The sequence below is a fragment of the Megascapheus bottae genome, chromosome 21 (genome assembly GCF_031878675.1).
Source record: "Megascapheus bottae isolate mThoBot1 chromosome 21, mThoBot2.hap1, whole genome shotgun sequence".
NCBI lineage: Eukaryota > Metazoa > Chordata > Mammalia > Rodentia > Geomyidae > Megascapheus > Megascapheus bottae.
In genome coordinates, this window is record NC_143529.1 from 12068437 (window position 1) to 12090663 (window position 22227).

General features: G+C 38.5%; 1 protein-coding gene across 1 annotated transcript in view; it reads left to right on the plus strand.

The window, feature by feature from the left end:
• Nucleotides 1-20343, plus strand: part of Fam117b (family with sequence similarity 117 member B) — a 45998-nt gene extending 25655 nt beyond the window's left edge. The window contains exons 5-8 of the mRNA XM_090354615.1: nucleotides 5702-5845; nucleotides 9264-9489; nucleotides 11659-11779; nucleotides 18106-20343. Of these exons, the coding sequence (XP_090210741.1) occupies nucleotides 5702-5845; nucleotides 9264-9489; nucleotides 11659-11779; nucleotides 18106-18424 (810 nt within the window). The 3' untranslated portion in view covers nucleotides 18425-20343. The remainder of the gene's footprint in view (nucleotides 1-5701; nucleotides 5846-9263; nucleotides 9490-11658; nucleotides 11780-18105) is intronic.
• Nucleotides 20344-22227: the final 1884 nt, after the last annotated feature.

Consider the following 22227-nt stretch of genomic DNA (forward strand, 5'->3'; position numbering starts at 1 on the left):
ACAGTTAACTTCAGAAGGCTGGAAGTGGTAGAGCTCAATTGGTAGAATGCTTGCCTTGAGCACAAAAGGTCTAGGACAGTGCCTAAGCCCAGAGTTCAAGACAGTCCCCCTCTGCCTCTCCCTCCCCCAAAGAAAAGGTAAGTGAGGGCCTAGGAACAAGAATAGGCAAAAGGGAGTAACATTATTTACCTTCCTTTTCTTGTCTCATCTGGTTATCACCAGGCCTTGCAAGTTATTTGGCTATGGTATCTATATTAAATGTTTTCCATTTTAGCCTCTTGGCAGTGGCTTATACTTGTAATCCTAGCTATTCAGAAGGTAAAATGGAGGACCATAGTTCTGTTCTAACCAGTTTGAACAGAAAATTCCAAGATAGTCCATTGCCAGTCAAGCAGCAAAGCACCACTGGAGATGATTCCAGAATGGTAGATGTCTAGCCAACTATGTTTGATTATCTAAACTGAAGAAAAAGAATATAGCTTCTGGGGAATTTATTCATTTGAAAATCTCACTAAGCTGGTCGCTGGTGGCTCACACCTGTAATCCTAGCTGTGATCTGAGGATCACGGTGCAAAGCCAGCACCAGCAGGAAAGTCCTTCAGACTCATGTTCAATTAACTGCCAGAAAACCGGAAGTGGCACTGTGGCTCAAAGTAGTACGTACTAGCCTTGAGCTAAAGAGCTCAGGGACAGAGCCCAGGCTTAGATTTCAAGCCTCACATCCAACAAAACAAAAACAATTCAATAGGCCAGGAGTTTGGCATAGTGGTAGAGTGCCTGTGTAGCATGTAAGAAGACCCGGGTTCCATTCCTCAGTACCACATATATAGAAAAAGTCGGAAGTGGTGCTGTGGCTTATGTGGCAGACCACTAGCCTTGAGAAAGCCCAAGGACAATACTCAGACCCTTAGTTCAAGCCCCAGAACTGGCAAATAAAAAAAAAAAGGGCCAGGTCCTGGTGGCTCATACCTATAATCCTAGTTACTAAGGAGGCTGAGATCTGAGAATCATGTTTTGAAGCCACCCTGGGCAGGAAAGGCCTGGGACTCAACCACAAGAAAATCAGAAGTGGCTCTGTGGTTCAAAGTGGTAGAATACTAGCCTTGAGCAAAAAGAGCTCAGGAACAGAGCCCAGACTCCAAGTTCAAGCCCCACAACCAACCAATAAAAACCCTCAACAGTGTTGGGGATATATGTCAATGACAGAGCATTTAAGCCATGCTCCAAGCCCTTTATTGTGTTTATTTTCAGGTAGAGTTTTGCTTTTGCTAGGTCTGGTCTTAGGCCATGTACCCCGGCTTATTTGTTGATTTGGGTTCTTGATAACTTTTGCCCAGGCTATTTTTTAATCTGATCTCCCTCTCAGATAACTGGATTATAGGTAGGTATGAGCCACCAAGCCTGCCAAGGCCATAGGTTTGATCTTGGGTTATTAAAGTGGGGAGAAAAAAATACTCATGAACATAGAATTAAGGAATATTTTCTTAATATGTTTATATACAAACATATCCCTTAACTTTAGAGCCAGTGCTATTTCTTAGGGTATATTAGAGATATTTCCTCTAAGATTCCTAGGGTATGTTAGAGACATTTCCTCAAGATCATAAATAAGGCATTGATTATGCTAGTGACTCATGATATTAGCCAATACAGTTAGAAAAAAAGAAGTCATTAGAATTGATAATGAAGGGGCCGGGAGTTTGGCCTAGTGGTTAAGGTGCTTGCCTAGCATGCATGAAGACCCGGGTTCAATTCCTCGGTACCACATACATAGAAAAAAGCCGGAAGTGGTGCTGAGGCTCAAGTGGTAAGCTCTAGCCTTGAGAAAGTCCAAGGACAGTGCTCAGGCCCTGAGCTCAAGCCCAGGACTGGAAAAAAAAAAAAAAAAAAAGAATTGATAACGAAGAAATAAAACATCTCTTTCAGATAATTAAGTGGAATACACGAAAAAATCTCAGGAAGCTAATAAAGCTAAGATTTCCATTACAGATGGCAACCAGGTAGACAACATAATTATAGAAAACCTTAATTTCTAATAGCAGGATGAAGATGAAATACTTAGAATGAAGTTATTTAGAACTTCAGAACATACAAAAATTAGAAAAGTTTTAGAAAATATAATTTAGAATTACAGTGCTTGAGTAGGAAATATTCATTTGCTTGTACTTCCAATTAAATTTACAAACAATACTATGCCAAAAAATATACCTGTTTCAATAAGCTTATGGAATTAGATAAGTTGTTACTGAAGTCTGTAAGCAAAGCAAATAATTAAAAAGGGTAACCGTGGGGAGAACATGTCATTGATCAAGAAGCACTGTACTCATAACCTGAAAATAAAATTGCACAACTTGTAGGTGGGAGGGAAAAACTGGGAGAGAGTGAGGGGAAGGCATGACATTGTCCAGAGACATGTACACATGCTGGGTGCTGAAGGCTCACGCTTGCAATCCTAGCTAGTTAGGAAGCTGAGAACTGAGGGTCATAGTTTGAAGCCAGCCCAGGAGGAATGTCCTTAAGACACTTACCTCCAATTAACCACCAGAAAACTGAAAGTGGCACTGTGGCTCTAAGTGGTAGACCATTAGTGTTGAACACAAAATTTCAGGGACAGCATCCAGGCGCTTAGTTCAAGCCCCATAACTGACAAAAGAGAAAAGAAAGAAAAAGAGTTTACCTGACATGAAACAGTAACTCCTTTATACATTGCCTTGATAGTAACAATATAAATATATTAAAAAAATAAAGTATAACAAAGAAAACTATGGAAAAGAAAAATCAAGAGGACACTTAAGCTTACTAGACATAAAAAAAAACTTACTCTATAGACTTAATAATTAGTGATGTATTAGTGGAGCCAAGCATTGGTGGCTCATGTCTATAATCCTAGTTATTAAGGAGGCTGAGATCTGCGAATCAAAGCAACTTGAAAGCAAGCCAGGATAGGAAAGTCCATGAGGCCCTTGTCTCAATAAGGTGCCAAAAATCCAGAAGTAGAATTGTGGGTTAAGTGATAGAGTGCTAATCTTGAGTAAATAGAAGCTCAGGGCCTTGAGTTCAACCCTACATCCATCACAAAAAAAAAAAAAAAATACTACTAGTACAGAATAGACAAGTAAGATTGAGAACCAGGATAGAAAATGTATAAGGTACCTCGGGTGAGCAGGGAAATTCATCCAAAGGAGAGCCCACACCACATACCAGGCCTTTTTAGCACCTTGACCTTGGATTTCTAATGTCCTTAATGGTGAGAAAATCAGTTCCTGTTCTTTAAGCCACCCAATCTATGATATTTTGTTATGGGAGACTAATGTACTTTTCCTTAGTTGTTTTTCCTTTCTATAGTTTTCACTAGGCTTAACAAACCTACTGCTAAGGGCTGGGAGTTTGGTTTGGTGGTAGAGTGCTTGCCTAGCATGCATGGAGACCCGGTTCGATTCCTCAGTACCACATACATAGAAAAAAGCCGGAAGTGGTGCTGAGGCTCAAGTGGTAGAGCTCTAGCCTTGAGAAAATCCAAGGACAGTGCTCAGGCCCTGAGCTCAAACCCAGGACTGGCAAAAAAAAAAAAAAAAAAAAAAAAAAAACAACTGCTAAAATATAACTTAGATGGGCCGGGAGTTTGGTCTACTGGTAGAGTGCTTGCCTAGCATGCACGAAGACCTGGGTTCGATTCCTTGGTACCACCTACTTAGAAAAAGCCAGAAGTGGTGCTGCTGAGGCTCAAGTTGTAGAGTTCTAGCCTTGAGGAAAAAAATCCAAGGATAGTCCTCAGGCCCTGAGCTTAAGCCCTGGACTGGCAAAAAAATAAATAAATAAATAAATATATATATGTATGTGAATTAATGCACCTTCTATCTGCCAAATATCATGTAACCCTTTTACTAATTACAATAAAAAATTTAAATATATATATATATGTATAGATAGATAGATATAAAACTTAGAGGTACACTTTAGAGGTACACTGATTCAGAGAACTTGAATAAATCCATTAAAGATTGCATCTTGAGAAACTATCAGTTTTCTTTATTGCAAAAGTAAAAGAAAAGGCAGGGAGTTTGGCCTAGTTGGTAGACTGCTTGCCAGCATGCACGAAGACCTGGGTTTGATTCCTTGGTACCACATACTTAGAAAAAGCCAGAAATGGTGCTGTGGCTCAAGTGACAGAGTGCTAGCCTTGAGGAAAAAGCCCAAGGTCAGTGCTCAGGCCCTGTGTTCAAATCCCAGGACTGGCAAAAAAAAAAAAAAAAAGTAAAAGAAAGACCATAGGTAATAGCTATTATTAATAGTTGGAATCCTAGCAGTTAGGAAACTGAAGTTCGAGGATCCAAGTTGTAGGCCAGTCTGAGCTATGTAATGAAAATCTTTAAAAAAATTGTTTTATATTCTTCTGTATAGTATGTTTTCTTCTATGCATAAAATTGATTAACATAAAACTGATAGTACCTAGTATTTTTTTATTTTTGTGCCAATCCTGGGATTTGAACTCAGCACATGGATGCTGTCCTTGAGCTTTTTCTCTCAAGGCTGATACTCTACCACTTGAGCCACAGCACTGCTTCTGGCTTTTTTACTACTAAGCCACATTCCCAGCCCCTACCTAGTACTTTTAAAAAATTCATTATCAGGTCTCTAGTATCTGTGTCCAGATTTTTTTTTATTTACCCAATAAATTTTAGAGCTACATAGTATTTCATTACATAAGTACACTAAAATACAAATGTTCTGTTCTTCACCAGATGCTCTCCAGTTTTCCACTACTAAAAACAATTGCTATTATAAAGTCAGAGGTAGAGCTATGGCTTAAGGTAGGGTGCTAGGCTTGAGCAAAAGGAGCTCAGGGACAACACCTAGGCACCAAGTTGAAGCCAAAAAAAAGAAAAAAAATAAAAGAAAAAAAATGCCATTATGAACAGCTTCATAGATAAATACTTGTATACATATGTAAATACTTCCCTTAGATAAATCCATGGGAATATAGAGAAACTATTGGTACAGAGAATACACTGAGGGGCTGGAGTGTAGTCTAGTGGTAGAGTGTTTACCTAGCTTGCACAAAAGACTGAGGTTCAATTCCTCAGTACCACATACATAGAAAAAACCAGAAGTAGCACTGTGGCTCAAGTGGCAGAACACTAGCAAAAAATGTCCAAGGCCAGTGCCTAGGCCCTGAGTTCAGGACTGGCAAAAAAAGAAAGAAAGAAAACGAGATTTTTTTCTAGACTTTGGTCTATAATGTCAGTATCAAAATTTTACCGCACCACATTAAATGTGTATTTACCAAACCCTTTATGTAGGGTTTATCCTTAGTCTTTGCTGTGTTATAAATTTAACAATATCCATTTCATGATTTTTTTTTTTTTGCCACTTCTTGGGCTTGGACTCAGGGCCTAGGCATTGTCCTTGAGCTTTCTCAAGTCTTGCACTGTACCCCTTGAGTCACAGCACCACTTCCAACTTTTTCTGTGTATGTGATATCAAGGAATCAATCTAGGACTTCATGCATGTTAGGCAAAACTGTTACCACTAGGCCATGCTCATGCTCTATTTCTTTAATTTTTAAAACTTCATTTTCATAAATCTTTAAGTTATATCAACTTGCAGTGAGCTTCAATCTAGAGAAGTAAAATGTACGTAGTATTAAATCCCTTTTTTCTTTTTTTTTTTTTTTTACTTCTTTCTACCTCATTTTCTTAAGGCTCCTGTTCCAAAGAGTACACTTGTTCCAGTAATTCCCATCACCAAATCAACAGGTTCTCGGTTCCGGAATAGTGTAGAAGGACTGAATCAGGAGATTGAAATAATAATTAAAGAGACGGGAGAAAAGGAAGAGCAACTTATAGTAAGTGATTTGGTGTTTTTTTTCTTTTTTTTTTAAGGGTTTTTTTTTTTTTTTTTTTTGGTGGGGGAGGGTAGAGGGGTCCTGGAGTTTGAACTTTGTGTCTGGGCACTGTCCCTGAGCTCTTTTACTCAAGGCCAGTGCTCTACGACTTTGAGCCACAGTGCCACTTCTGGTTTTCTGGTGGTTAATTGGGGGTAAGAGCCTCGCAGACTTTTCTGTCCAGGTTGGCTTTGTACTGTGATTGTTATTTAGTCTCCTATATAGCTAGGGTTATAGTCGTGAGCCACAGAGCCCAGTAGTAATTTGTATTTTAAAATCACACACGTGAACTCTTTTAGTTAATTTAAAAATTAACCATTTTTAGGAGGTGTGGGGGGGAATGGGGACAAAAACATGAGAAGGGGTATCAATGTGTGAGAAGTAATGCACCTACAATTTGGTGAATGTAACTGTAATCCCTCTATACATTACAATAAAAAATTTAAAAATTTGACCATTTTTTGTATATACTTAATTTCTTGCTACTTATTTAGAAAAAAAATCTCTTGAAAAACTTGGACGTTGGCAACTGATGGGAAATTTTTTTTGGTTTTCACAGAATCAACTGATCTAACTTTAAATTTGGAAACTACTTTTGTGTGTCTGTGTTTATAAACTAGACAGGTACTATGTTTTCATTTGCTGTAATTCTATATAACAAAAGTTTAGCTTACTAATTTGAGAAAGGTTTTAGGACATCAGATACTTTCTAAGCATAATTCTACCTGTTCCTTGTTATTTGTTGGTTACTATTTGGATTTAGTTGCTAGGATATGTCTGTGAAGTAGTTAGGAATGATATATCCAGGAATGGTGGTTCACACCTATCTGTGAAGTAGAGGACTATCACTGTTCCAGGCCAGTCTGGACTAAAGTTTGAGACCTCATTTCAATTAGTAAGTGAATTGTAGTAGAATATACTTGTAAGATTTTGGTCTAGGATAGCTTCACTGGAAAGAAATCGAAGACCCTACCTGAAAAACAACTAAAGGAAAATTGAGCTGGAGGTGTGGCTCAGATGGTAGAATACTTGTCTAGCAGGCACAAAGCCTGAGTATGGGTGTCAGTACCACCAAAAATGAAATAATCTTCATGTAGGTCCAGAAACGGGGCTTAAGTGACATTATCTGCCATCAAGCTCAGGGATAAGATCAAACCTCAGTATCACAAAAATAAAGAAATGTTCTTATGTCATCTAAGATCATGTAAGAATACTTATATATAAGATGTACAAAGGGAAATGATTGCTTAGATTTAAAAACCATATCACAGAAGATATTTACCAAAGCCTCTACTTTTTGGTGAAGGAAATATTATAAGAGTAGTTACATATAAAATATAATAAGAAAAATTACTACTTAAATTTTAAAAACCATATCACAAAGGTTATTTACTTAAGCCTGTATTCTTTGATGAGTGAGGAATTAGAGAGTTTAAATACGTTACTGATGTTTTAAGATTGTTCCCTAAAGATAAAGCACTGAGGTGGCTGTGGTGGTCTATGTCTGAGATAATTCTCAGCTGCTTGGGAGAGGACCTCTGTTAGAGAATAACTTAGAGAACATAATTTGACCCTATCTACAAATAGGGAAGAAAAAAAAAGATGAAAACAAACTTCCCACAGTTTTTCTACTCTTCATGGTGAGCTATTCTTGAAGTTAGGTGAATCAAAGGTATACCGCAAGCTAGTTTGCCTCTTAACTGAGCAAGGTAAGCCTTCATCCTGAAGGCTCTCCTTGGTTTCATTAGCTCTACTACTCTCTCTATTAAAGGTGTCTTGGAAAAGAAACCTTTGGGGGTGGTCGGGGGAATAAGCACAAAGAGAAAGGAAGCAGGAGCCTGTTAATCCTTGGATAACCCTTTTTTTTTTTTTTTAATTTTTTTTATTTTTTTGACCAGTCCTGTGGCTTGAACTCAGGGCCTGAGCACTGTCCTTCAACTTTCCTCAGACTAGCACTCTACCACCTGAGCCACAGCACCATTTCTGGCTTTTTCTTTGTATGTGGTATCAATGAATTAAACCCAGGGCTTCATAAATGCTAAGCCACCTCCCTGGCTTAACCTTTTCCTTTACCCATATGCAATCTAGTATTATATTTGAGTTTTCCTTTTTTACTGTGATTATTCTTCATAATTTAAAAAATAACATTTATAATTATGTATGATAAATAATTCAGCAGTTTATTTATTCCAACAATCGTGGGCTGCTCATATGTATGAGGTCCTAGGAAGACAAATTACTCACCTAGGAGTTTGGGTAGGTCTCTCAGATTAGGACAAAGTGTCATAAATAGGCAACATAAAGGTCCAGTAAGGAGAAGGGATTTTTTTTTTTTAAAGACCACATATATAGGCTGGGAGTATGGCCTAGTGGTAGAGTGCTTGCCTAGCATGCACGAAGACCCAGGTTCGATTCCTTGGTACCACATACATAGAAAAAAACCAGAAATGGTGCTGAGGCTCAAGTGGTAGAGCTCTAGCCTTGAGAAAGTCCAAGGACAGTGCTCAGGCCCTGAACCCAAGCCCAGGACTGGCAAAAAAAAAAAAAAAAAAAAAAAAGACCACATATATAGAAAAACCCGGAAATGGTGCTGTGGCTCACATGGCTGAGCTCTAGCCTTGAGACTAGCAAAAAATAAAAAAATAAAGGCAGGATTCTATAATGTAGTGGTACTCACTACACACTACTGAAAATGATGTATACAATTTGTGAGTGGGAATGGGAGGGGAAAAAAAGTACACCAGAATCCAAAAATAAATGTACTCATTACCTGACTAATAAAACTGTAACTTCTCTGTACATCATCTTTATAATAACAATAAAAATTTTAAATGAGGGGCTGGGAGTTTGGCCTAGTGGTTGAGTGCTTGCCTAGCATGCACGAAGACTTGGGTTCGATTCCTCGGTACCACATACATAGAAAAAAGAAGTGGTGCTGAGGCTCAAGTGGTAGAATTCTAGCATTGAGGAAAAAAATCCAAGGACAGTGCTCAGGCCCTGAGCTTAAGCTCAGGACTGGCAAAAAAAAAATTTTTTTTTTAAATGAAAAAAAATGAGAGGTTTTTGTTATAAGTGCTGAAATCACAGGCATTCACCACCATGTCTGGTTTAGAATTTGTGAGTTTCTGACACTACAGACAAAAGGTAGATTACTTACCTAGTGGTAGAGTGCCTAACATGCATAAATCCTTGGGTTCAATTCCTCGGTACCACATATGCAGAAAGGTGGTGCTGTGGCTCAAGTGGTAGTGCACTAACCTTGAGAAAACACAAGGACAGTGCCCAGGCCCTGAGCTCAAGCCCCAGGACTGGCAAAAAAAAAAAGGTGAATTTCAAAATCAGTGCTAACAACATTTATACTTTAACAATTTTATAACAGCCACAAGATATTCCAGATGGCCATCGTGCGCCTCCCCCACTTGCACAGAGAAGCAGCAGCACACGAAGCATTGACACACAGACCCCTGGTGGGGCCGACAAGGGAAGCAACAATAGCAGCCGCTCTCAGTCTGTGTCCCCCACATCCTTCCTCACCATCTCCAATGAAGGCAGTGAGGAGAGTCCTTGTTCAGCTGATGACCTGCTCGTTGATCCCAGGGATAAAGGTATGGTAAGGCTAGAGGGGATTGTCATTGGATAATAATTGAGTTCCATATGTTTTATCATTCATTCTGTTCATTTTCAAGGTTACCAGAGTGATGGCATCAAAGCACAGATTAAACAAAATTATACCACACAATAGTTATGCTATACTGCTCAGACAGTGGTTCAGTTTGGTGAATTTAAGGAATTTTGGGGCACTTACTAATGCAATTTTCTTGTTCATAGGCAGATAAACATTTTTTCTATAAAGCTCTTTGTTCTCTGTTGCCTACCTTGGTACTTTCTAACTAAATATAAAACATGTTGGTTAGTCTCTAAATAGTTTTTCCAGCAAAGATTAAATTGGCTTATATGTGAAATAAAACCTAGAGTAAAGGGTAAAGTATGCAGTATGGCATAAAAATAACCAGGAACCAGCAATCTGAATATTAAGTATTCTGTCTTTTAAACAAATTTGATCTTTTTTTTTTTTTTTTTTGCCAGTCCTGGCCTTGAGATCAGGACCTGAGCACTGTCCTTGGGCTTTTCCCAAGCTATGGCTGTACCATGACATGAGCCACAGCACCAGCTCCAGCTTTTGCTGTGCATTGTAGTTCTGAGGAATCGAACCCAGGGCTTCATGCATATTAGGCAAGCACTATACCATAGGCCAAACTCCCGGCCTATGATTTTGCTTTTACAAGTAAAAATTCCATATATTTTTCAGTTTCGTTAAATTTGATTTTAGAAAACTAATGATTGGTTGACTTTTATGAGATTTTTCTTGTTGGTAGTGGTAGCGGTCAGTTGTGGAGCTTGAACTCAGGGTCTGCGTACTAGTGCTGTACCACGTGAGCCACAGTGCCATGTCCAGTTTTTTTTCATGTCAGTCCCAGGGCTTGAACTCAGGGCCCTAGCACTGTCCTTGGGTTTTCTCAAGGCTGGAGCTCCACCACTTGAGTCACAAAAACCACTTCTGGCTTTTTCTATATATGTGGTACCGAGGAATCGAATCCCGGGGTCTTTGTGCATGCTGGGCAAGCACTCTACCACTAGGCCAAACTCCCCGCCCCACTTCTAGTTTTTGAGTGTTTATTTGGAGATAAGACTCTCACAGACTTTGCCTGGGCTGGATTTGCACTGTATTCCTCAAATCTTAGCCTCCTGTCTACCTAGGATTACAGGCATGAGTCCCCAGCACCTGGCTTATGAGTTTCTTCCATAAGAAAAGCAGGCCTCAAATTTTTCTTATCAAAATCAAAACTGTATCTCAAAAACAACAAAAAGGGCTAGAGCTGTAGCTTACATAGTAGATAAAGCAGGAACATTGGGTTAAATCCCCATTACTGGTGGGGGAGGGAAAAGAGGGAGAAGAAAGTGGGGAGGGAGAGAAAAGGGGAAATGGTAGAATGGAAAGGTGGAACATAAAGGTTAGTGGAAAGGGCACAGAAAAAGGGGAAGAAAAGGGAGGTCAGAAGAGTGAGGAAGGAAAAGGGAAAAGGAGGTGGAAGAATAAAAGGAGGCCACAGTGCTACTGTCAACAAGGAATTTATAGTTTAGTTGATACAGATTGAAAATGTAGAACAATTGTATAACATATCAAGAATTTTAAGCTAAACTGAACCAGTAATGTCAGGATAATGAAAGGTTAATTTGTAAAGATTTTTTAAACTTCGGTGTAGACTTTTGCAGGGAGTTTTGGAAGTATGAGTAGAACTTATTCTCCTTATAATGAAAAGCTCATAGGCAAAAGGAAGTATTTTACATACAAAATACCCTTTAGGGCTTCTGGGAGCAGAGTGATCAAATTAAGAAATTGTGAAGGAGAGGTCAAGACAAGCAATAAAAAAGATATTTCAGATACTTGTGCTGGGAAAAATGGAAATAGGAGTATATTTGACTGTATGTAGAATAGAAATAAAGCAACCGTTAGACCAACGTTAATACTGAGGACTAAGTGATAGAGGTCTAGACTCTGGTAATTGTAAGTAAACTATGTTCTATTTATTTATGCATTTATTTAACACTTACCTTTTTTAAAATCAGAAATTGTGCTGCATATTATGGTGATGATGAATAAAGTCTTTTCTGCCCTAAAGTAGCCAAGAGTACGGTATGCATTTTACTAAGATACATTTACTAAGATGCATTTACTAAGATTTTTAGTAATCTAGTGTGTCATTTTCTTACAGAGAATGGGAACAACTCTCCTTTGCCCAAATATGCAACCTCACCAAAACCTAACAATAGTTATATGTTCAAAAGGGAACCTCCTGAGGGCTGTGAAAGAGTCAAAGTCTTTGAGGAATGCTCGTAAGTACCCCTTTCTTCTCCAAAAGAAATTTTCTGTTGGCTTTCAGTTTATGTGAAAATTCTGATATATTGACCACGTATTTATCAACCACAGATTATATAATTGCTAGCACATTGTATAAATGGAATACAGCTATCAATAGCAATGAAAATCAGTAGCAATAGAAAATCAACAGCAATGCAATATTAGGTAACATCCAATTGTTATTCAGTGCCTCAGTTATCTCTAGAGTAGTTGTTGTGGCTGTTTGTTGTTTTGTTTTTGTTTCTGTATTCAGACCAGTAGAACATGCATTTCACCCAGTGTGATTCCCTTCTTCTTTTAAGGTTCAGACTTTCTCCTTGCCACCTATTTTGGGTCCAACTTTTTTAAACAAATTTTGAAATTGTTTGCCAATATAGGAAATAGTTCTATTGCCTTATAGAATCGGCCATGTTGCTGTGATAATGTAAGAGGCAGAAATTGTGTTGGGAGGAGTTGGAAGATATTGCTAGAACTTTAACCTAGGGCCTTTCATGTATGCTAGTTAAGCAATCTACCACTGAGAAAACTGGTGATCAATATTTGGAGACATAATGCTTAGTCCATACCCTCCAGTCTCCAGTCTTAACAGCTGCGAGTCAAGAATCACCTTTTTTTGCTTTTGTTTACTGTGAAGCCTAAAATAAAATATGAAAGTAGTGCATCCTTCCCCAGTTCACAGTTTGTCTTATTTTCTCTGTTGTGAACATTTTGGAATGGTTTAAAATATGCATCTTTCTGTTTTTATTCTGTTCTCTCCTATTGGTGCCTCTTCTAACCTAACTTTTGAATAATTTGACACAAAGAGCATTATCTTTGAATTCCATCAATTTCTCTACTAGGAAATACCTATCAGTTTGCTATCTGTGTGTCTTTGATAGTAAATAAAACTTTTATTTTAGCAAGTACTTACTTTAGTTCTTTCTACCACATTGATCTACATGTTTCAGCTGATGTCAGCTGGGAGTTTAAGCATATTTGTTCCCTAGATGCCTTATATTATTATCACTTAGGAAATCCACTGAGGTTGTAGATTCCTGACCCTGACCCAGTCCTAATGAATCAGTAAACTTGAAAGTAGGGTGTTGAGTTTTCTGCCTCTTTACCAGGTCCCTCAGATGATTTTTAGCTCGGTTTGAAAATGCTGGCTTAGACCTTTTTCATGAGTGTTTTTAAATGGGGTCCTATTAGTAAAAGTCTAAATATAGGTTTTTTGACTTGAGCTCTTTGATTTTACTTAATTGGCAATTAGGACTCATCTAAGTTTAAAGAGATGGTTGATGGGCTCAGCAATTTGAATTTTCTTCTTCAAAATGACTTTTGGATACTTATTATATAAGTTAGTTTCTTGTTTTCTTCAGAGCACTATTTCATTTTGATGAAATAGCTTACTCTCTAAGCTTTTGTTTCTGTTACATACTTTGAAGAGAGAAAAGACAGGAGTGGTGAGTGTATATATGTATGGATGAATAGGTCAAAGAAGCAAGGTTAGCACTAACACATTGCATGTTTTATGGTACACTGGTCTGCTATTAGACAAACATTTTTATTCTAACACTTATGAAGGAAATGATATAAAAGATGTGTAGCACATAAATGTAGCCCATGAAAATCTTTCAGGATTGTAATAATGTCTCACAGATTAATTAGAAGTAATAATTGAAAAGTAGTTGTTTTAGAAGTAATGTTAATTCCCTATTAATAAAACAAGTTACTCAAAGTCTACAAAAGTTAGTTTCTAGCTGGGCACCATGTTTCATGCCTGTAATCCTAACCTCTCAGGAGGCTAATATGAGTATCACAGTACAAAGCTAGCCCGGGCACTACAGAGTCTGTGAGATTCTTATCTCTAATTAACCACCAGAAAACTGGAAGTGGTACTGTGGCTTGAAAATCAGAAGTGGCACTGTGGCTCAAGGGGTAGGGCAGTAACCTTGAGCTGAAAAACTCAGGGACAGGACCCAGGCCCAGAGTTCAGGTCTCATGACCTACCCACCCCCCCAGAAAAAAATAAAGTTAGTTTCTTTTTCCCTTGCTTATGTAAAAATTAGATCAAATAGTTGATACTTTTGCACTAAAGCAACAGTCGATTATTGGTCCAAATTTAGAGTTTAGCTTTTAAAATCATTTTTTTAAAGAATATTTTTCTTAGCTGGATGCTAGTGGCTCATGTCTATGATCCTAGCAACTCAAGAGGCTGAGATTGAGGACCATGGTTTGAGGCTATCCCTGACAGGAAGGTGTACGTGACTCTTATCTAATAAACTTCTGGAGCTGGGAGTGTAGCCTGGTGGTAGAGTGCTTGCCTAGCATGCACAAAGCCCTGGGTTCGACTCCTTGGTACATATACCCAGAAAAAGCCAGAAGTGGAGCTGTAGCTCGAGTGGTAGAGTGCTAGCCTTGAGCAAAAAGTGTCCAAGGACAGTGCCCAGGCCCTGAGTTCAAGCCCTATGACTGGAAAAAAAACAAGCAAACAAGCAATAAACTGCCAAAAAAAAAAAAAAAAAAGCCACATGTGGAGCTGTGGCTCAAGTATTAGAGAGCTAACCTTGAGCAAAACAGCTCAGGGACAGCACCCAGCACTAACCTTGGGCTTTCTCAAGTCTAGAGCTCTATCACTTGAGCCACAGCATTACTCTGGCCTTTTCTATGTATGTGTTACTGAGGAATTGAGCCCAGGTCTTCATGCATGCTAGGTAAATACTCCACCAACACCACACTATGTTCCTGGCCAAAACAAAACAAAAAAAAACAAAGGAAATATACATACATACATACATAAAATCTTCCAGGTGCCAGTGAACTCACAGCTGTAATCCTAGCTACTAAAGGGGCTGAGATCTGAGTATCTCAATTTGAAGCTAGCCTGGACAGAAAAGTCTGAGAGACTTTTTCTCTCTAACCAGCAAAACTGTAGCTGGAGTCATGGCTCAGGTGGTATTCAGTAGCCATGAGCCAAGTGAAAATGCAAAGCCCTGAATTTAAGCCCTAATATTGCTTTTAAAAGATACTTTTCTCTGAAAGTCTTACTTTTATTTAAAGTTCTGAGGCTTAAACTAGTGTGGGGACTGGATTAGAGGTGATCTCTGATTTCTAGAAATGTCTCTTGACCTGAGCGGCTAAATTCTGGCCCAGAAAGGGCCAGACCACACACATACATTCATTCATTCATTCTCATTTTTTCTCTCTCTCTCTCTCTGTCTCTCTCTCATTTTTTTCCATCTACTATGCCAGATAAATAGAAAGTACATGGCTCTGTTACATATTACCAAAAATATGTTTTATCCATTATATTTATTTTTCTAAGTCCTTTTTTATTGGCAGTACTGTATTTGAACACAGAGCCTCACTGCTTGCTAGGCTGATACTTTACCACTTGAGTTCTGTTTCTAGTCTTGCTTTTTCCTAGTTATGTTGGAAATGGAATCTAGTGAACTTTTCTGCCCTGGTTGGCCTCATGGTCTTCTAGATTTTAGTCTCCTTTAGTAGCTAGTACTATAGGTGTGTGAGCCACCAGTACTGGAATTAGTCTTTTTAAATACATATTTTCCTGCTTCTAGCTAATGAAATCATTGACCTTAGAGTCCCAGATAGTGTGGCTTCTCTATAATATACAGGTGTCTCTACTTTGAGAATTTTGGGGATTTTTTTAGAATATCTTAAAGGAAAAACTAAAATTTAAGAGATCCTGAGTTTAATTCCCGGTACAAAAACAAACTCTACAAAATCACAGTTATGAAATTTTCCTTTTTTTGTTATTAGTTATGACTCATAATTCTTTTCCAAAAACAAAGTGATATGGGAACTAAAATGAAGAGCATCATACAATTGCACCTTTCATCCAACTTGTCTCTTGAAAACTTCTGCTCCCACACTGTGTTTCTAATTCATTTCTTAGCAAATGAACACATAGTCCCCAAATCTTGGTACATTCTCCATGTTCTCTTTCCCTCATTCCTCTGCTTTCCTTTGTCTGCCATCCCCTGGGAAGGGGTACACCATAGGTGGAAGAGACTCCCACCTCCACCTCTGGGAAGTGACAGAAGTATAGGCTAGTAAAGGGCAGCCCTATACTAGGATACCAAGGCCTCTAAAAATGGAAACACGGCCTAAAATCCTCTCCTGGGAATAGTTACTACTTGACCATTTGTCCTTATGATGCCCTTGCACCCTGCACCCCATTCTTACTTTGCAGAGCACAAGGGGCATGGGGAGATAGTATTGGGGTTTAAACTTAGGCCTTACATTTGTGGGGTATTCTTTTTTTTTTTCTTTTGTGGGTCATGGGCCTTGAACTCTTCAGCTCAAGTACCACCCTACTCCTGGGCCTGGGCATTGTCCCTGAGCTCTTCAGCTCAAGGCTACTACCCTACCCTTGAGCTAAGCCCCACTTCTCCATTTTCTAGTGTTTAATTGGAGATAAGAGTCTCAGGTCCTTTTGTGGCTGGCTTTGCACCTTGATCCTCAGATCTCAGCCTCCTGAGTAGCTAGGATTACAAGCGTAAGCCACCACGCCTGACTATTGGCAAGGTATTCTACCAGTGACCACACCTTCAGCCCTGTTTGTATTTCAAAAAATTTTGGATGTATGGGAATTAATGCACCATCTATCTGGCAAATATCATGTAACCCTTCTATTAATTACAATAAAAAATATATGAAAAAAAAAATTTTGGCCCTGCCCAGAGTTGGGCCTAGTGGTAGGGTGCAAGCCTAGCATGCCCAAAGACCCGGGAAATGGTGCTGTAGCTCAAGTGGTAGAGTTCTAGACTTGAGAAAGCCTAAGGACAGCCCTGAGTTCAAGTCCCTGGACTGGCAAAAAAATTGGTCCCACAGGGCTTTGAACTCAGGGCCTTGTGCTTGCTCACTTACTCACGTGGCTCATGTTCTACCATTTGAACCAAGCCCCTAGTCCTTGAAGCATGAAGCCAACCTAAACAGAAAAATCTACGAAAATAATCTATTTTTCCACTCCCCTCCCCACCTCAAAAGAAAAAAACAAACAAAAAAAAAACAGCAAAAAGCTGGGCTTTTGACATAGTATTTAGTTATTTGTTTTTTTTTTTTTTTTTTCTGTCTATGGGGCTTGAACACTGGGCGTGGGCACTGTCCTTTGGACACTTTTTGCTCAAGGCTAGTGCTCTGCCACTTGAGCCACTGCACCACTTCCAGCTTTTTCTGAATATGTGGTACCAAGGATTCGAACCCAGGGCTTCATGCATGCTGGGCAAGCAATCTAGCACTCTTACCATTAAGCTTCGCTCCCCACCCTGTTTTTTTTTTTTAAGAGTTTTTACAAATGAGAAAAATCATGAAACATCTGTTTGTTTGGGTCTGAGTTACTTTTCATTTCTTTATGAATGTGGCAATGTCATTTTTTTTAATGTCATTCTTTTTGATGGAAGCATAGAAATATATCTACAAGTAAACCCAATGAATAATAAAAGACAAAAAAATTATACTTGGACATGATAAACAGAACTCTGAATACTCACACAATGAGATCAAAAGAGAATATTCTTAGGAAAAGATCACAAGGGCTCAATAGCTATGTCTATATGATCATATAAAGTTATGCTTATTGAAATAAACGCCCAGAAATGGAAAGAGATTTATTATTTTACTTTTTGCGGTTCTTTTTTTTTAATGTTCTTTCACTTTCATCGCTGTTTTTTATTTCTATACCTTTTGTCTTATATGCAAGTTTCTCTGATTTGGGGAAGGGAAGGGCAAGCACAGAAATGGTAGGACAAGGGGTAAACTAATTCAGCAGTGATATTCACTAGACACTATGAAAACTGCAACTTTTAATAGTTAGGAGCTATTAAATAAACTACACAACATGGGGACCAGGAGGGAAAAAATGGGGAGAAATTGAAGAAGGGGTTTACACTGTTCAGAAAGAAATATACTTGGGGCCAAGAGTTTGGCCTTGTGGTAGAGAGCTTGCCCAGCATGCATGAAGACCCGGGTTTGAATCCTTAGTACTACATAGACAGAAAAAGCTGGAAGTGGTGCTGTGGCTCAAGTGGTAGAGCCCTAGACTTGAGAAAGCCCAAGGACAGTGCTCAGGCCCTGAGTTTATACCCCGACACTGGCGGAAGAAAGAAAAAGAAGGAAAGAAAGAAAGGGCGGGAGGGAGGAAAGAAACATTGACTCAATACCTGACTTACGTAACTGTAACCCCTCTATATCACCTTTACAATAAAAATAAAAGTCATCAGGGGTGGGGGTGAGGAAGTAATGAGTTTATTTTTCCAGTGTTTAGTGTTTAACAGTATTGGGTTGTCTGTTCTACATCTAGGCCAAAACAACTTCATGAAATCCCAGCATTTTACTGTCCTGACAAAAACAAGGTGAATTTTATTCCTAAAAGTGGCTCTGCTTTCTGCCTCGTCAGTATCCTCAAGCCACTCCTTCCTACACCAGATCTTACCCTCAAAGGCTCTGGCCACAGCCTGACAGTCACCACTGGCATGACAACCACTCTGCTTCAGCCCATTGCTGTGGCCTCCTTGTCTACAAACACAGAGCAAGACCGAGTCTCTCGAGGAACCAGTACAGTCCTGCCTTCGACGTCCCTACTTCCACCACCAGAGCCAATCGAGGAAGCTGAAGGATAGGTCCCAGTGTTGTATGACCATGTTCTGGGAAACTAGGACATCCTCACATCACTTGACTCTGCTGACATCGTGTGTTCCCTGTTGGCTGTGATGTGCTCTAGCTATCCAGTGATGTGTGACAGCGAGTCTTCTGGAAGAAAGCAGTTCTTCTGACTGCTGTGCCCCATTCATGAAGGCCAACCCTCAGTGCTTAGCCTGCTTTTTTTCTAAAAGCACTGATGGGAATAAGAAAGGTCTCATTCTTTACTTTTTGGAGGGATAATACATTTTTTGTTTTCAAATTAGACTTAAGACACACATACGCAAAACTTGATCCCTGAAACCATAATTCCTAAAGAGAGATGTGAATGATGCTGCAAGAACCATCTTTTATATGAAAACTATTTTATAATACCAATGTAACATTTTCTGAAGTGTAGCAAACAGGAAGTTCAAAAGATTCTTTGGTGGCCTCTGTTTCTTGTTTCCCTTTCTAGTTGTGTGCTTTTTTCAGCTGTTTTCAGCTTTGGGACCAAAGGGATTGTTGACATTTTCCCAGTAATGTTAATCTCATGACTGAGTTATTCTCCCAAATAAGAATTGATAGATACATACATTAAACAAGTATATATAAAAGAGATAAAAAGCAATATTTGTACTACATTATGTGATTTATGTTTTTGATGTTGTTTGTGCTTTGGGTGAAATATTTGTAAAACTGCTGTTTTCTTCACTACTCCTGTACACATTTCACCACGTGGTCAGAAAAGTGATAGTCTGAAGACAAGTGCTTTAATATGTTTGCCCATATTGGAACTTGGTTTAAAAGTCAGTGAGCCAAAAGGAAACTATCCAGTGTTGATTGCTAGCTAGGAGTGAGGAACCCTTTGGTTTTCTGTGAAATGTCTATCACGTGATCGCCCTTGTTTGCCAGGTGTCATTCTACCTTTAATCATCACTGTATCATAGCCCCAAGAGACCCTAAAATGGCTGTGCATGGATTTCCTCCTTTGCTTTTGTGATGTTGTTGTCTTGTGGATTTGGTCAGGGTTAGTAGTTTGCCAGGAGTGTAATCCATTGAATAGCAATCTGTAGCCATCTTGAGATTGACTTTTCTTTACAATGGTTGGCACTGAGATTTGTTGTCTACAGATTTTTAAATTTGTTCTCCAATATTCCAGAGGAAAAAAACAGATAAGAGCTTTGGATCATAAACAACAGGTACCTTTGAAAACCTCATACTATTTTATATTTGGGCTCATTCTAGTATAAACCACTGCCAATATTACATGACAGTATTTCATTTCTAGGTATGTGGTAATGAAATTAAGAAGCAACTCTTTTTTTTAGAAGTGTACTTTAGCAAAGTGTTGATAAAAGGCATCCTTTTAATATCTCCATATGATGCAATGATTTGATATTCTTACGCATATGATAGGTAGAAAACAAAAGGTATTTTAAAGTCCTTGTAAAAGGTTTATCGTTTTGGAGGTTAGTTATGTCCTCTTGTCCAGACATATTCCATCAAGGAAAATCTAAGGGTAGTCATAAATCATCTGAAAAGACTTATTTATACCCATATGACATCTAAGTAATTTAAAATGCACCTTGAGTTTAAAGTAAAGGTGTATTTTAGGTCAGCTGATACATTTAAACATCTTAATGGATGTATAAGGTTTCAGTTGAATAGGACATTGGAATTTTGTTACTTTTTCCACCTAGTACCTAGTTATTGGGAACTATTGAGTTATGCAGCATCTGAAGTTTCTGACTTTAAAAAAAATTACTTTAACTCTTTTCCGTTTTTGTTAGGCTTTTTGACTTTACTATTTCACCAGTATTTGCTCTATCAGAAACAAGAGAAAGGTAAAAGTGAAATTGGGTGAGTTAATAGGAATGGGTGGGAGAAGGTAGTAAAAAGTTAAGATTTTGCTCAACTTTTTTTTGGGTGGGGGAGTGGGTCATGGGGCTTGCACTATGACCTGGGCACTGTACCTGAGCTCTTCAGCTCAAGGCTATCCCCCTTCCCATTTCCTAAAGGTTAATTGGAGATGAGAATCTCCCATTCTTTAGTGACCGGGGCTGGCTTTGAACCTCAATCCTCAGATCTCAGCCTCCTGAGTAGCTAGGATTACAGGCATGAGCCACTGTGCCCAGCTCAACTTTTTTTTTTTAACTCAGGGTTTTTTTATTTTTAAATTTAAATTCCACTAAATCTTTTTTCTTTTCTTTGCCTTACACTTCTTCATCTTTCTGGTCTTCATCCCCATCCCATTCACAAAGGTATTTCAAAAACAGAATATTAGTGTGCAACATTTTCTCTTTTGTTGTGCACATTTGTCAAGTTCATAGTTTGTGTAGGTTTTCATAAATCCTTAATGTAAAGCAATGAAAAATCAGAACAGAACAACACGTTTTAATGTATTAGTCTTATAGATAGAAGTTTGATGGTATGGAGAATGTGAAAGTGCAGGAAATAAATTGTATGGCAATCCCACACAGCTTTTGGATTTGGGAGAAATAGAGCCTGGGATGTGAAGTCAAAGGTCCAAGGTACAAAACAACTTTACACGTCAGTGCCAAAGGGCTAACTTTTAAGCATATAAGCTTTATCACAATTTTTAAGGAATATTAACCTTAGGCCCATGTAATTGTTCCATTTAACCCTTTATTTCCTGATGGCTAAGTTTTTTTCAAAGTGAGTATTCTCAATAGAATACATAATATTGTATTCTAAAATCACACTCCGTAATTATTGTATCACTTGGTAGAAAACTGTACAGAAGTTAAATAGAATAGCTTCAAGTGGGAATATGATTAAATTCCGCAACAGTGCTGTGGGACTGCAGCCAGAGCCTCATGCATGCTAGGCAAGCCTTCTACCATGGGCCTATATTCCCAAGTTCCTAATTTAAATTTGTTGTTGTTGTTGTTGTGGGTCATGGGGAATAGGCACTGTCCTTGGGTTCTTCAGCTCAAGGCTACTGCCCTACCCCTGAGCCTGGGTGCCGTCCCTGAGCTCTTTAGCTCAGGGCTACCACCCTACCCTTGAGCCAAGCCCCACTTCCTGTTTCCTAGATGTTAAATTGGAGATGAGTCTCAGGTCCTTTTGTGCTCAGGCTGGCTTTGAATCTTGATCCTCAGAGCTCAGCCTCCTGAGTAGCTAGGATTACAGGTGTAAACCACCCCACCCAGCTCTTAAATGTTTTTAATTATAAAAAAAAAAATCCATTTGAGTAAGAGAAAAATAGATGGCATGTATCTTTTGGCAAAAGGTACTATTTCCGTTACTCTCTTTGTCAATCTTACTTTTATCCTTAAACAGTTTATTCCTTGTATTGATAAACTAATAAATTTACTGTTACTGATCATGACTCTATTACTCTATTGCTTATCTGGTTTTTGTAAGCATTCATTTTCTAAAAGTACTAGTTTTGCTTCTCTGGTTAAATATTGTGGGTGTGGATGTCAAATTTTCAATTTTGAACAAGATTCTTCATTTTGTTTAATATGTTTCTTACACTTGTAACCAAATAAATCTTAGAAGGTGCTATTGCATACTGGGGAATATCTGGCAACAACAAAAGACTTTATTCCTTTAAAAAATGTTGTTGGCCTTCACTAGAAGAAGGCAGAATGGCAGGATTTATTGCCACCTTTATGTCCAGGTTAGGACTGATTGTCAGGATTTTCTCATAAGGAAAAATTGCTACTAAATTTATTGTTCTAAACTTCAAATTCATTCCTTAGTGCTTACATTTTTTTGTTACCTCCTTAACTGGATCAGTAGAAGTCTTGAAATTGCAAAATAAAGCTGAGAATAC